This window comes from Cyprinus carpio, chromosome A6 (assembly GCF_018340385.1).
Source record: "Cyprinus carpio isolate SPL01 chromosome A6, ASM1834038v1, whole genome shotgun sequence".
Classification (NCBI taxonomy): Eukaryota; Metazoa; Chordata; class Actinopteri; order Cypriniformes; family Cyprinidae; genus Cyprinus; species Cyprinus carpio.
In genome coordinates, this window is record NC_056577.1 from 30,337,305 (window position 1) to 30,353,789 (window position 16,485).

Here is a 16,485-nt window from a genome sequence, read left to right on the forward strand (position 1 = left end):
CATGCATATTCATAAATGGGTGACTGTCTGTCCCTATAGCCTTGTGGGAAGTCCGTCGATAACGCTGTTGTGTCATGGGTATCCTGAGTTTTAGTCCCGGATCGTGTCGTGGACCCTTCCAATCCTGCACCCCTCCCCCCAATTCACTTATACTGTCCTATTGGAATAAAGGCAAAAACTGCAAAAATAAATCTTAAAAAAAGAAAATGGGGACTCAAGCAAATAATTATAAAATGATTATGCTTTACAGAAGAAATATAGGTAGCTACTGTAAGTTATTTTAAAGGTGAATTCACACTTGCACAGAAAACGTGCATATAAATGTATACTCAGTAATATGCAATATTTAATTATTGGTTGTAAAATACCTGTTTTTGTCATATGATGCAATTTCAAATTTTCTTTTCTCTTTGGAGTGTTACAAGCTCTTGGTGAATAAAGAAGATCTGTAAAGATGCAAAGACTAAAGTCTCAAATCCAAAGAGATATTCTTAATAAAAGAGACTCGTCCACGCCCCCCTGAAACGGTTCGTTCTAATACACCCCCACAGAAAGAAGGCGTACCTTTTATTCTCATTGTAGTATTGTTTTTGCTGCTGCTGCCATGTCGTATAGATGCTGTGTGTTTCACTGTGAAAGCGAAACTACTTTGTTTGGCCTTCCAAAAGAGGATGATATCCGTGTCGTCATACCTGGGGCTGATCTGTGCTGGTCGATGAGGAAATACATAAACTTTGCACTGTGGATCGTCGAATGGGCTTTCACCGTGAACGAAGCGGATCTCTGTATCTGTCATCTGATATAGTTCTGTAATGTCACACAAGCAAGAGTGCCGTTTTCCGAATTTCAGTGCACGAGCATGATCGAGAATGTGTTGTTGATTTTATACAGTTCAACAACCACGAAATTAATATCTCTGCAATTACATTCTTACTAGTAAGAATTGATTTAGAAAGCTCTATAATCATAATTGATAGTAAGGACTGAATTAGAGAGCTCTCTAATTCAGTTCTTACTAGTAAGAATGCAATTGTAGAACTCTCTAATTAAATTAGAGAGCTCTCTTATTGTAATTATAACTAGTAAAAATTGTTTTAGAGAGTTCTCTAATTGGCACTGTTTCTAGTAATAATTTAATTGTAGAGCTCTCCAACTGAATTGTTACTAGTAAAAATGCAATTATGAGGAGTAACACTTGGAATATTTTAAGATAAAATGGCTTGCCATAGTTGCGTAGCAAGTACACGAGTCATGAATGACACCCATGTACACTTATTTAAAAGGCAGGTGCTAAACAACTGACAACACGATGTGTTAGCAGCAATCATATAAACAATGGGCAGTTTACTAGGATATTATTATATCTGCTGCCTCAGTGAAACGACCATAAATATTAGTAAAAGGAATGTGTAATCAGGGATTTTTTCATATACAAGTATTTCAAGAAAACAAAATTAGTCATTGGCAGAAGAATGAGAAACCACTAGCAAAAGTACCATGGTATTACTATGAATTAGCTTCAGTGATGGATGATTTTAATATATCATAGCATCATGTACCATTGTATTTATATGGTATGGTACCATGATACTATCCCCATGAGATATATTCATCTTCAAGAATCAGCTAAAAACACATTTCTTCCATCTTTATTTGACCATCTAACTCTAGCACTCTCTATTCTAATTATTCTTAAAAAAAAAGAAAAAAAACTTCCCCCTTTTAGACTTGCACTCTATTCATTTACTAACTGCTTGTTTCCTTAAAAAAAGCTTGCTCTATTCTTTTTCTATCTGTTTTCTTTTTATTTATTATATAATAATAATAAAACAACAACAACAACAACAACAACAAAAAACCTTGCAACGTGTACTGCGTAAAGCTAACTGAGACTTGTTATAGCACTTGCATATCATTTTTCTCTTGTTGATTTTGATTGCTTCCATTGTCCTCATTTGTAAGTCGCTTTGAATAAAAGCGTCTGCTAAATGACTAAATGTAATATATGGGACATATTAGAAGAATATTGGAGAGTAAAAACATAACTTTGAATATTTTTTTAATAATACAATCTACTAAACTCTATATTGTTTTAGTGTAAATATATGTGCACCTGTATATCAATGTTCCGAAAATGCAAGCATACTTATTTTGTAAATTAAACCGCAAATTCAGAATGATACGAAAAAGCATACATAACCTTATAAAACACAGTATTTTTATGAATATTACATTCCATCTGCTATATATATATTAGCATATAGAAGATTGAGTAGTCTGGTAAAAGACGTGCTGATGTTGTGTGTTGTGTTGTGTTATGATATGAGTTGTTCTGTCATCAGGTCATCTCCATGACCTTCTTGATCCAATCCACATAAAAAGACACACGGATGAAGATGTTTGGTTGGCTGGCATGTCCACAGCGGCGCATTGGTATGATAACTCCTTCTAGGACCCAACAATCGCTGTTCTTACAGGCCAGAGGGCCACCGTAGTCTCTCTGGAAGAGCGAAAAAGAAGAACGTTACAGTGTACCTGCATCGAACACGTCTTACTCATTTCACAATCCTCACTTACATCTATTGCAAAAGCAGAAACTTAAAACTCATGCAGCCACATAATCGCATAGAAAGGAAATGTTTGAAGCTCTTAATGCTTGATACACATTTTGCAAGCTTTTTGCAAGTTTTGCAAGTTCTCTAGTTTTACTTAAGGAGCCAGATTTTACACACTAACCAAAATTGTTTATCTTAAAAAGAAAAACCTACAAATTAAAGATTTAATCTAATTTTCTATCTAAAGATGAATGAAATCAATCCCAAATTGTTTATCATACAAAAATCCTTAAAATAATAATAATAAAAAATCTAATTTTCTACCAAAAGATGGATGAAACCAGCCAAAATTATTAATCATACAAAAATCCTAAAAATTATATTTTTAAATTAAATTTTCCATGAAAATACGTATGAAACTGAACAAAATTATCATGCGAAAAAATAAAATTTTCTACCAAAAGACAGAAAAAACAAACCAAATATAACACACAAAAGTCTTTAAAATTAAAATGCTAAATCCAATTTCCTACCAAAAATTGGATGAATCCAACCAAAATGGTTCATCAATCAAAAATCCTTCAAATTAAAAGATTAAATCTTAAAGTAAATAAAATAGCTTTTTCGTGTCAGAACATAAAGAAAAGCAGTGGTCAGTACACATGTAACCAGAATCACCGTTATCACCAGTCACATAAACTCATATTTCTTTTCAAATTATCCATATCCAATTATCCATGGCGTTAAAACGTGTAAAAGCGGAGAACAAAACAGTTCACACATCTGTACCTCACAGGCACCAACTCCAGCCACGAAGGGCATTGTGCACATCTCATTCTCACGGACACGACCCTTGAAATATGGGTTACAGTCTTTATTGCTCAGTACAGGCATCTGAGCCACATTCAGAACAGTCTCATCCCCCTTTCCTGAGAGAGAGAAGCAGAAGAGGATCAGTGATGGGAAGTGAAAGAGGACAAAACATCTTTTACATTTAACCAGACACTACATGACGAATGATTCACAAAATTAATTCATCATATCCAGTTATATATGATGTAATTAATGTGTCATATTCAGCTTGTACAGACAGAACTGCAGCTTTCTACATAGAGAAGTGCAACAAGATGAGGCTGATCAAAAATAAAGTAATATTGTGAAATATTATTACAATTTAAATGAACTGTTTTCAATTTGAATATATTTTAAATTGTAATTTATTCCTGTGATGCAAAGCTGAATTTTCAGCATTATTACTCCAAACTTCAGTGTCACATGATCCTTTAGAAATCATTCTAATATGCTGATTTGCTGCTCTAGAATCATTTCTTATTATTATCAATAGTATATATAGTTGTGCTGCTGGAAACCATGATACATTTTCTTCCAGATTCTTTAATGAACAGAAAGTTAGAAAGAACAGTATTTATTTGAAATTGAAATCTTTAGCAATGATATAAATGTCTTTACTGTCACTTTCAGTGTTGGGGAGTAGCTAGCTACAAGTAGCAACGCTATTAACGTAACTACATTTTTCAGTAGCTTGATAGTAGCGACACTACTTTTAAAACAATTTAGCTACATATTCTTTTACTTCAGTCACAACTATAACTGGATTCCTTTGTCCATTTTACAGATTTCCTGGAACATAATCAGTTCTAATACTTCTGTGATGCATATGTGGAATTTCTGTGGGAGGACGCCTCTGGCTGCCAGTATGAATGAAACAGACATAATTGTGTTTAGGACTCAGTAATGTGCACTCAGTCCTATTTTGGGCATAAATAGGAAAAATAATACTTTCCTCTAAAGAAAATTAAAGACAACATATAATAATCTATGTTTTTTCCAGTGTACAGAAGTGTACAAGAGTTGTTCCCCCCACAGTGGATGCATACTTCCTGATAAAAATTAAAAATTACTGTATTTTTTTTTTTTTTTTACCATAATAGTATCATATGATATACAGTTATAGGCTAACTGTATGCTATACTTGCAGTTTTTAAGTCTTTATATATATATATATATATATATATATTCAATTATTTGTAATATACGTCATTGTAAAAAAAAATTGTTTCAGTGTAGCCAATGTTTTTGGTAGTAACTTGTAACTTGTATTTCAGAGGAGTAGCTTGACAGTAGCTTAACTACTTTAACATATGAGCAGCTTGTAGCTAATCAAGCTACAGTTTCAGACTAGCTTCCCCAACACTGGTCACTTTTGATCAATTTAATGCATCTTGGCTAATTAAAAGCATTCATATTGTTAAAAAAAGAAAATCATTCTGAACCCAAACTTTTGAACAGTAGTGTATAACAGGAGGTATTATAGATCAAACAGATTAGAGTTTCACCTTTTGTTTCTCCCCAACCAGCGATTTCACAGATGGTTCCATTTGGAACGATGTAGCGCTCAGGAGGAAGACATATTTGAGACACACGGTCATTAAACTGGGCAGGACTGCAGGAGAAGAGCCAGATATGGTTATTAGAGGGTGAATTTGGAGTCAAGACACTAAAGAATGGCGTCCGAAAAAAATGTACAGTCTTAAAAACTTAAGTTGTTTATTGAAATTGATGGTTACATGAAGAATCTTTAACATCCATGGAACATTTCAAAGGTTCTTTACAGTGTAAAAATGTTCTTTAGATTTTTTAAATGTTTTTCACATTAAGAAAAAAAATGGTTCATTTAAAGGGATAGTTCACCCAAAAATGAAAATTACCCCATGATTTACTCGCCTTTAAGCCATCCTAGGAGTATATGACTTTCTTCTTTCAGACGAATCCAATCAGAGTTATATTTGAAAATGCCCTGGCTCTTTCAGTCTTTATAATGGCAGTGAATGGGTGTTGATATTCAATAGTCCAATAGAAGTCTAATAAAGTGCATCCATCCATCACAAAAAGTACCCCACATGGCTTTAGGGGGTTAATAAAGGCCTTATGAAGCGAAGCGATAAAATATTCATATTACAGTTTATGAAGTTTTAAATATGGATATTTCTTAAAAAACGCATCAATTCACTTCAGAAGACCTTTATTAACTCCCAGGAGCCATGTGGAGGACTTTTTATGATGGATGGATGCACTTTATTTTGCTTCAAAATATCAACTACCATTCACTGCCATTATGAAGCTAGAAAGAGTCAGGACATTTTTCAGTATAACTCCAACTGTATTAATCTGAAAGAAGATAGTCACATACACCTCGGATGGTTACTCACTTGAGGGTAAGTAAATCTTGGGGTCATTTTCATTTTTGGGTGAACTATCCCTTTAAGAACTGTTGAGGTTCCATGGGGAACCAAAAATCATTCTTCTATGGCATTGAAAACCCCTTTCTTTATTTTTAAGAATGTAGAGCCAAAGCATGTTGTAAAAGGCTGTGTTTGTGTTTGGTAAGAGGTACGTTTCTAGCTGAAGCATGACCAGGTGGGATTCAGTAGGACCGCAGACGATCTTGGTGAAGGAAATAGTTTGTCTGTCTGGTTCACCTTCCTTTGGATCACGGAACAAGGTGCCCATCATTGCACTATATCCCGTGAGGTCCACATAACTGCATAAAAACACCAACAAGCACGTGCATATTTAATAAAACACCCTTGCTGTCCAACTCTGAACATTAATTACTGAAGAACACTGAGTTACCAAGATGAGAAGCATTGTTTAGTGCTGATCACCCATTTGGAATTGACCAGAGAACCTCCACAGAAGTGATTTCCTTTCCTGAGAAGACATGTAGTGGCCACAAAAAAATATTTGTCAACAAGAAACACTGTTTGCAAAGCAATTTCACTTCCATAAAGTGACATAATTTGGGAGAGTTTATAGTAAGACTAACCGGTCTCGAAGGCTGACGGTCCAGGGGGAGTTTCCAGGTTTGCCGCCCACTATTCTTAACTTGCTCTTCACAGTCCGCTCGTCCCGCTTCCCACACTCGTTAAACACAACCTCCGCTTTTTACACACAGTGGAGGGCAAGTTAGAAGCACAATCATACACATCAAAGTTTGTACTGGTTACTGTATATTGTTTTTGACTTACTTGTTGGCCCAGTGATTGGCACTTTCTCTCCAGCTATAACAACATGAAGAAGAACAAAAAAATATAGTTTAATTAATTAACTAACTGTATTTATTTTAATCATTTATAATAAAAAAATAATAAATTATTTAATTAGTATTATTAACTGTTTATTATTGCTATATTTTTTATGCATTATTAATAAACTATTATTGATATAAATTCTTATAAAGATGAATAATGTTTAATATTAAGACTAATGATTTTAAGTATGCTTGCAGAATTTCACAGAAAATAGCTCATTTGGGCTTTTAGTACGTTCAGCATGTTTCACCATATTTAATCTTCTGCTCATTTTCGCACAAAAAATGTTAAAAAGTTGCAAAAAAGTGCACAGATTCTGTGAGAGCCTGGTTATTAGAAGATAAAAGAGCAGACATGACTGAATCAGATTGAAAAGAGTGTCTATAGACATAGATGCTTCACCACACTGCTTGATGGCACAGTAGTCGAACTCAGTCTTGCGGTCAGTGGTGTAGCACCAGGGCCCATGACGGTCTCCGTCAGGGTTTCTGCAGTAGTTGTCGGTCAGGTTGGCCTCTGGGTGTGTTTTGCTGTTTATCCTGTAAATAGATGTGCATAAATAACCTCGAATTTATACTTTAGGCAAACTTTAAATGGAATTTTATTCTTACTTGGTTTTGTGAGGTGTACTGACACTCCATTTCTGGCAGAGTATACCTTTACGTGTCTTGCGGACAACACCCCGATAGTTTTTGCCGATTTCATTATAGCAATCTATTTTAAGGAGAAGAAAACCTGGTTATTCACACCGCCATTCAAAAAACTGTGGTTAGAAAGTTTTTTTTAAGCTTTTGAAAGAAGTCTCTTCTGCTCACTAAGGCTGCGTTGAAAATACATTAAAACAGTAAAATGGTTAAATATTATTACAATTTAAAATAACTGTTTTGTATTTGAATATATTTTAAAATGTCATTTATTCCTGTGATGCAAAGCTGAATTTTCAGCATCATTACTCCAGTCTTCAGTGTCACATGATCCTTCAGAAATCATTCTAATATGCTGATTTGCTGCTCATGAAACATTTCTCATATCAGTGTTGAAAACAGTGATATATTTTTCTTCAGTATTCCTTGATAAATAAAAAAAGTTCAAAAGAACAGCATTTATTTCAAAGAGAAATGTTTTGTAACATTATAAATGTTATTATTAATAAAAGTATTATTTCCTTTTTAAAAAATAAATCTTACTGACCCCAAATTTTTAATGGTACTGTATATACATTATGCATATTAAGTACATATGAAGTGTGCATTGATTTTTCATGAAGATTTTTCTCTTCCCACAAAGATAAAGCACAACCAAAATGTCTTTAAAAATGAAACTGTAGTTGATGTTTTTAATCACTAGTAGGTGCCAACTGTACCTTCTGCCTCAATGTCATCAGCACAGCGTTTGATCTGCAGACAGAGAGCCGTCCTCATCCCAGAGAGAGACGTGAAACACCAGGGTGCCTCTGAACCGTCCGGGTTACGACAGTAGTTCTGCTCCAGACCCCTGAAGATGGAAAGAGGAAAGAAAGAGAAGAATAAACAGTCACAATCAACCAGTTTACTGTTTTGATGACATTTGTTTCTTCATCAGAACAGATTTGGAGAAATGTAGCATCACATCACTTGCTCACCAGTGGATCCTCTGCAGTGAATGGGTGCCGTCAGAATGAGAGTCCAAACAGCTGATAAAAACATCACAATAATCCACAAGTAATCCACACCACTCCAGTCCATCAGTTAACATCTTGTGAAGTGAAAAGCTGCGTGTTTGTAAGCAACAAATCCATCATGATGATGTTTAAACTGTTGCTTCTGGCTTTTGGACTCTCATTCTGATGGCACCCATTCACATCTATCGCCTGAAGGCGAGTGTATTTTCAGCTCATTTTCATTTTTGGCAAAGTATTCCTTTAACTCACTTGCACTCATAGGTTTTGGGGGAAAATGGGTGTTCATGTGGTTTCTGGGCGTCCCAGCGCTGACAGGGGATTCCAGAGGTCGTTTCATTGACTTTGCCCCTGTAATCCTCTCCACGACCCCGAAAACAATTAGTGGTGTAGCCGGAGCGAAAACGGCGCTTGGGAGACTCAGCTATAGGATGGAAAGAAAGAAGGCAAGTCAAAGAGGAAGAAATTCATGCACTAAAGAGATCTCACTGATTGATCCTTCTTATCGCAGTGTCAATGTAGAGCTGTAACTAGTTGTAAATATGGCTGTATATTGGACAGATGCAGTAATTTGTTGTCCAGTCATCTGTCAATTACAGAAAATAACAGATTTCAGCAACTCCACTTTAGTACCGTTTATATTTTAAAACTCAGCTGTGTGAATGTCACACATGTGCTCCTGACGGATCAACCATTGCGTATTCATAAAGAATAATACTGTTGTCCCAATGACTTGTGAACCCAATGCAATAAACTGCTATTAATGTTGTGCTCTCAAACAGAACACCATATGCGAGTTTCTGACTTTCGTTTATATAGTTGTCTCTTTGAACAGCACTGATGCGATTGGAAATGACAGCAATGTCCTCAAGAAGATGAAGATCGGTGTCCTTTAAACAGAATGAATCAATAATAATCCAAACGATTTGCATGGAGATTGAAATTCATGTACAGCTAACAGAATGCAAATGAATGTTAAAAGTTATTAGTGTCGTGCAAGCATTTTAATTGACTTTTTTCTCAAGTTTAATCTCTGCTATGTATCTCTGTAATATTGACTTTAAAATAATGTTTCACAAATGCTATATGAAAAGATAAATAAATACATAAAAATCACTAACAAAAACAAGATATCTAATGCAGTGTTGATTCTTACATATAGGTGACCCTGCCTGTGAAAACCCAGCTAAAGTCATTTTTTGTGATTTACTGTTTTCTACATAAAATCATCCTTCATAAAGATGTAGAACATTCTGTGAAAATTTTACCTTTATATCTTTAATATTGACTGAGTAAGGCCATGTCAAAGATTGAAATCATAATGGTTGAAATCAAACTTTGATGCTTGTAATCAAACAGACAGGGTTTCATATTTCATATAGGGTTTCAGGATTTCACAGACAGTACATATTGTACATATTGCTTGAAGACGTTTGGGATTTTTAATTGGAAAATAAACTAAAACCATAAGCATGCCATAAGCATCCTTGCTTAAAATAAAATGTTAAAATATAAAAAAATTAAACATTTTGTTTTATAATTATTTCAGGTAGTTGGCAAGGAAGCATTTCTAATTTTAATTGATTTCATTTTAATTTAAACTGGAAAATATATTATTAATAAAAACTAGTAGCTTTATACTAAAATAACATGAGTTATAAAATGCATGTTTATTCTTTGAAGAACATTCAAAAATAACTGTGTGCTTTTATGCAACATATGTATCCCTAATATTTTATTATAGTATAGTTGTTTTACCAGTTGCCTGATTAGTTTTGGAGTCTTGTAAATGTATAAAATTCATTAATTTATAATTTTTTAACACCTTGTCATAAGTCTATATTCATATTGAAAACAAAGTGAATTACAAAAGCCATACAATTACCAAAAAACTAAAACATTTAAAATAAATACAAGAAAAAAAAAAAAAATTCTAAAATACCATGAAATGAAGTATGTGTCCTTGTTGTAAGGAGCAGAAATACTCACGGCACTTGCGTATATCACAGCTCTCTCTCTCCACCAACAGGTCAGCGGTGTAGCACCAGGGCACCGGAGACGCATCCGGATTACGACAATAATTATCATCCAAACTTTTATCAGGATACCTGGTTGCACAAACATCAGATATTAAGTTATTTGACATAATTATATCACCATCCACTAAAAATCACAGCAATACCAGATGATTAAAATTCATCGCCAAAAAGCTCTGAGAATAGATCTGTAGCATTTGAGCGCTGATACAGAAACTTGCTTTAATATTCCAATATTCCAATAAGAGTGACTTTAGTTCTGTGGTACATGGTTATGTTATATTTACTTCTCTGGCTGGTAGATGTGTTGATGTGGATACTGTTGGTCCCATCTCTGACACTCTTTACCGCTCACTGTGTGATCCACCTGACCTCTGTAGTCTTCTCCATTACAAGTGATGCACACCTCTAATGGAGAAACATACACAAACATCTGCTCAGAACAAACCGCTTATGAAAGTAAACCACATTGCAAACATGTGTAACTAGCCCTACCATTTTTGCACTGGGGAATGTCGCAGCTCTCATATCTCATATCAGGGTCAGTGGTGTAACACCAGGGTCCGTTGGGGTCGCTGTCCGGATTACGGCAATAGTTCAGCTCCAGGCCATTAGCAGCAGACGGCGTCCTTCTATTCCAAACAGAGGTGACATCATTCTAATATTGCAGTTGCAGATCTTATAGTAAAATATATATTCACTACTGTTTATTCAGTTTGGATGCATTAGATTGATCAAAAGTGACAATACATTTTCAAATATATGCTGTGCTGCTGAACTTTCTATTCATCAGAGAATCCTGAAAAAGATGCATTATGGTTTCCACAAAAATATGAAGCAGCACAACTGTTTTTTAACATTGATAATAATCAGAAATGCTTCTTGAGCAGCAAATCAGCATATTAGAATGATTTCTCAAGGATCATGTGACACTGAAGACTGGAGTAATGATGCTGACAATTCAGCTTTGATCACAGGAATAAAATATATTACAATAGAAAACAGTTATTTTTTAATTTTAATATTTTTTTTTGATTAAATAAATGCAGCCTGGATGAGCATATTTTGACTTCCTTCAAAAACATTCCTTCAGCATGAAACTTTACCTTTTTTAATACACAATCTTTTTGTGCATGATTTATCAGTGCATGCTATTCTAAAGGAAAACAAAATGTGTGTTTGCAGATGTAACTTGATTTGCTTTTGGTATCAAATGCATTGACATTCATGCGGTTTAAAAAAAAATGTTGTCCCATACTCGGAATTTGTGCTCTGCATTTAACCAAGTGCACACACACATTTGTGATTTGCATTTAACAAAGTGAGAAAAAAGTAGATGGAGCAGTGGCTGTTAATTTTGGGTCACCACTTCCCCAAATAAGAGAGTCCAAAAACCTTTACGTGCCATTGTAAGTATTTCGTAGGTACTGTGTTAAATAACACATAATCTGCTATGTTACAATTAAATAATAATTAAAAAACACATTTAACATACAATTATTATACATGAAGTTTATGCAACATACTGTATGCTATGTCTTATCTCATACCTGTGATCATGAGGGAATTTGGACCACCATTGTTGACATGTTCGTCCACTCTTAGTCGTCGACACTTTCCCTCGATAGTCCTCTCCTTTACCCACAATGCACTTCCTTACATAGACTGAGTACAGCAGAACATTATGAGCATGTGACTACAGAGGCACTTATATCATAAGTGGTGGTTAAGCGATATGGCTTTTTAATGACTGATAACATAATACATCTCCTTATAATCTTTCAAACTGTCTAATACTTAAAAAATCTACTGAAAAACATTTTGAGAATTAATTTGTCACCTTTCATCTCATAAAGGTCACAGTTCACGTTTCTCTTGACGTCTGCATTGTCGCCCACCAAGGGGAGATGTTTACACACCAAAGACGGACGAAACTCATAATTGAAAGCTCTGGAAAGTTCAAAAACACATCAAAAATACATATAGTACTCCCTTGAGTAAAAGAAGTGTGCTTAAGTGTATACAGTGTGTACTTGTATTGTATTAAAAAATGTACTTGCAGACAATATAATATTAATGAAATAAAAGGCCATTTAAGTGTACTTAAAGACAGACAGTACACTTTTAGAAAGTGGAGATTGTAAAAATGCCAAATTAAAAGTGCAGCATTTTAAATCATTCTGTTTTAATAAACTTGGCCATGCTTTAAGGAAGTACACTTATTTTGATGTGTTGACTAACATATCAAGCACAAGTGAAGTATTTGATTATTATAAAGATATATTAGTTAAGACTTATATTACTTAAGTGGGTCAAAAAGCTAAGTTCAGCTAATTGCTTTTAAAATAAATGTATAATTATTAATATAATAAATAATATATTTACATTTAAATAACATGAAATTAAGTGGCTGAAAACATTACATTTAGTTTGCACTTAAATATATTATATAAAAGTACGGTAATAAGTATAGTTAATAATATATTTCTTTTTCATATTTACCAACAAAACAAAGAAAAAAATACTAAACAAATGAAATTTGGCAGTTTAGAATTTTTTCCCTTTTGTTTTTGATATCATTCAACTACATAGTGAGAATGATGTTTTGGGTACAGAGCTGATACATGCAATGCATGCTGGGATGGAAAGTAGGGATATGAGACCTGCATTCTGGACTCTCTTTGCAGCGTTTAGCACAATCCTCCAAAGTGATTCCCGGAAGTTCAGGCAGACGGTTGACGTTCCAGGATTTCAGGACCAGCTCTCTCCCCTTGGATTGCTGGAAATCATTAAGTGCACTGCGAAATGCTGTGAAAACACACCAGAAAGATGCACTAGTCATTTTACCACTTTGGATTTATTTAGTAATAAAGAAAATCAAGCTGAAACTCCCAAAACCAAAAAAAAAATTTTGTTTAAAATAAAATGAAATCTTTGTTACAGTGCATGTTCAAAAACATGTCGCAGTCTATAAAACATGTAGGCCTAACATTTTTTTTTTTTTTTTTCAATGTTTTTCTTTGCCAGTGAATCTAGCAAATTCTTTGTGTCGGCTTAAAATGATGTAATGTTTCTTCTCTCTGTCTGTGTGTGTGTGTGTGTGTGTGTGTGTGTGTGTGTGTGTGTGTGTGTGTCAGAGGGGCTTAAACACACATGACCTTTGGATCTGTAAACTACATCTGTTCCACAAAATTCCCAGTGGCATGGCATGATCATGAAGTGATGCCCAAATAACTACACAGTACACAGAATCTGGCACAGAAACCAGTTCAAAGCTGTGCACACATGCTTATGTTTAAATTCATTAAACATCTATATGAATATGCAGTAGCGGTTTTTGGCACGAGCGAACCGGGCAGCCGTCCGGGGTGGCAATTTTTCATGATACATGGGGGGCGGCACGAGCAGTTAAAAAATAAAATAAAATAATCCTCTGCACCGCTGCCTCGAAGATTGTTGAGTGCCAAATAAAAACAGAGATGGACAGGAAAAAAAGGTCAAAGCCATCAGGTGCCCAATTTAGAAAAAAAAAAAAAAGGGTTAGAAAAAGATAAAAGGTATGCAACTAGCCTATGTTCTTTCTGTATGATTATTACGGTATCCATGTCATGAATGAAGGGCTATGTTAATTAGTGGGTATAACTCTTAAGTTTGTCAGCCTTTTTGCTATGATGCTTGCTATGTTTATACAATAATTCGGTTTTAACTCAACAAACACGAGATCTAATTTCAACATAATATTGTGCTTTGCAATAAAACTATCAACTATCAGTTGGGTTAAAGTTAGACCCTGTAATTAGCCAACGGAATTTTCAAATCTGTGTAATTATAATTTTAATCAGACTACTTTTCAAATTGTATTTCATAAACTAACATCTCAGACGTTATGTCAAAATGTTATGGGGTTTCAAATCAAAAAATGACTTTCTGTTACAGAACAGGGCATTGATTTCATACATGTCCACTGTAGACATTTTGGGAGACACAACAAGTGAATATGGAAATAAATTATACATCAATATTCCTATGAAATATTAGATATTATTATTTAAATGTTGCCAATTATTAAACTTTTTTTTTTAATTAAATGTTGCTCCAAGAACACATTAATATGCAAATTAGATACAGTGTATAGATACATTGCATTGAATGGGAATATTAATTTATGGCCTTTTTACCCACATACTGCATAAAGTAAAATGGTGTATCAGTTCATTCCATTATATCTTTCATAACCTAGTTGAGAATCATCTTTATACAAATTTTGGTTAAAAAAAAAAAAAATCCAGAAACCCAAAAATTTATTGCTGATTAAAGAAAACCTCATTGTTTTTGCCTATACATAAAATTTCATGTCATTTTATTTTTTAAACAACTGAGTCCTAGTGTCAATCCACTACAGAGGACATAGCATAACATATAAATAAAATATCATTTTTCAAAAATGTTTTTTTTTTTTTTTTTTTTACCATTTGTTTCTTATGCTCTAAACAATGTGATGACATTGATTTTCTGGATTCTCTTAAGTGTGTTTTTCAAATGTTCTAATGAAGGATTTGTGCAATTGATAAATATAATTTTCTCTTTCACTTATGTTATTATAATAAAATAGAACTGTTTGTGCTCGAAGGGGGTCTTGCCCAGTGATTAATATTTACCATGGCACTGAATCATATTCATTAACCATGGTAATTGCATGTTTTCACATTGAATGTTTGTGAGAGTTACTCAAATATCAAGAAAGTGCAATAAATCTCTCTATTAGCTAGTGTTTTGTTTTTTTTACTGTGAACTTTGTTTAGCTCAGTCTAGTCTGTTCTTTAAAAACAAACCTTTGTAACAGCCAAAATATCAATGTAATTACTTAAATAAAAAGTAATAATTAATTATTATAGGACCTTTAAGATTAGGGAACTTTCATATTTTGTCTTATGACATTTCACTTTTATTTGTTTTATGATATTTGTTCTATGACAGTGCATGGTGGATAATACTACCCATAGTTTTATTATAGTATTAGTACTTATGGTGTTTAAACAGAAACATGGTGAATGGAGTAACTAGTGTTCGCTGGCTGTCTGGGAGTCTAAACAATTAGGCTGACTAAAAACAATTCACCTTAAAATACAATATTTAATGAATCAAAATATTGATCTTACCATGAACCGTGTCAGGCCAAAGCAGCAGAGCTGTGAGGAAGAAGAGTGGAATCATGGTATAAGAGCTGCTTTACTCCAACAGCAGAGCTCATCTGAGGACTTTGATTGTTTTCGAATGGTTGAATTGATGAAGGGGGTGGTGTGTGTGTGTGTGTTTACTCCTCAGTCGATCTGAGAGAACAGGACATTTCCCAATCTGTCTAAAGTAAACAACTCTCAAACATATGCCAAAAACAAACAAACTGATAATAGTAATTACAATAATAACAACGCCTATTATTATTATTAACTTAAAATTAGTGGTAGCCTAATAATAACATTATTTTAATAGCCTAACTATTAATATGTGTTAATTAAATACTAATACCACTACTAGCCTACTAATAAATAACTACTTTTTATTTTATATCAACCATTTTTTTTTCTTAATAATCATCTTATTGTTATGGATTTCTCCATCATTCAAGTCAAAGACAACTGAGTGTTTTTGAGTAAGCCATTTAATCATTCACTTGAGTGAGTCATTAAATCATTGATTCCTTACTTTTATTCCGAGTCTTTGCACAAATTCCTACCTTAATTAATTTCTTCCCCAAAAAAACATGGCTTTATTAAAATACAAAAGAAAACAAAATAATAGCTTAAATAGATGATTAAGCCATACATTTTTATTGACTTCACTGAACAGAAAAATAGGACGGAACGATTCGTTCACTTAAAAGAACGGTTTACAAACGAACGAGCGCTGTTTGACACGATGGCCCATTTACACCGGACACTACAGGTTTGTACGTGATCTGATCACAATTATATAACGCTAAACCACACTTTAAACATGTGTAAATGAACCCAAGATTCATTGTGACCGGATCGCTCCATTCAGAAGTGAACAGGAACCGATTCTGAATCAAATCAACATTCGCATCGACAAGCAGGCCTAATATGTAAATAAATAACTCTTTACAT

At 33.9% G+C, this 16,485-nt stretch overlaps 1 protein-coding gene across 1 annotated transcript; it reads right to left on the reverse strand.

The window, feature by feature from the left end:
- Window positions 1-2,042: 2,042 nt before the first annotated feature.
- LOC109091195 (hepatocyte growth factor-like protein) lies at window positions 2,043-15,678 on the reverse strand. Its single transcript, XM_042758974.1, has 18 exons — window positions 15,520-15,678; window positions 13,024-13,168; window positions 12,201-12,310; window positions 11,911-12,025; window positions 10,856-10,992; window positions 10,648-10,768; window positions 10,314-10,432; window positions 8,577-8,748; window positions 8,031-8,161; window positions 7,279-7,381; window positions 7,070-7,206; window positions 6,605-6,637; window positions 6,403-6,517; window positions 6,210-6,287; window positions 5,971-6,117; window positions 4,913-5,019; window positions 3,345-3,484; window positions 2,043-2,500 (listed from the first exon to the last, which is right to left on the reverse strand). Exons 1-18 carry the CDS (start codon window positions 15,572-15,574, stop codon window positions 2,339-2,341), a joined length of 2,127 nt encoding a protein of 708 aa, XP_042614908.1. The 5' UTR covers window positions 15,575-15,678; the 3' UTR covers window positions 2,043-2,338.
- Window positions 15,679-16,485: the final 807 nt, after the last annotated feature.

Excerpts from the sequence above, each read along its gene's own strand:
- LOC109091195 (XM_042758974.1), bottom strand. The coding sequence starts at position 15,574 with ATGATTCCACTCTTCTTCCTCACAGCTCTGCTGCTTTGGCCTGACACG. Across the intron at positions 10,993-11,910 it reads AAATTCCCTCATGATCACAG|AAGGACGCCGTCTGCTGCTA; the intron begins GTATGAGATAAG and ends TGTTTGGAATAG. Across the intron at positions 2,501-3,344 it reads CTGGAGTTGGTGCCTGTGAG|AGAGACTACGGTGGCCCTCT; the intron begins GTACAGATGTGT and ends TCGCTCTTCCAG.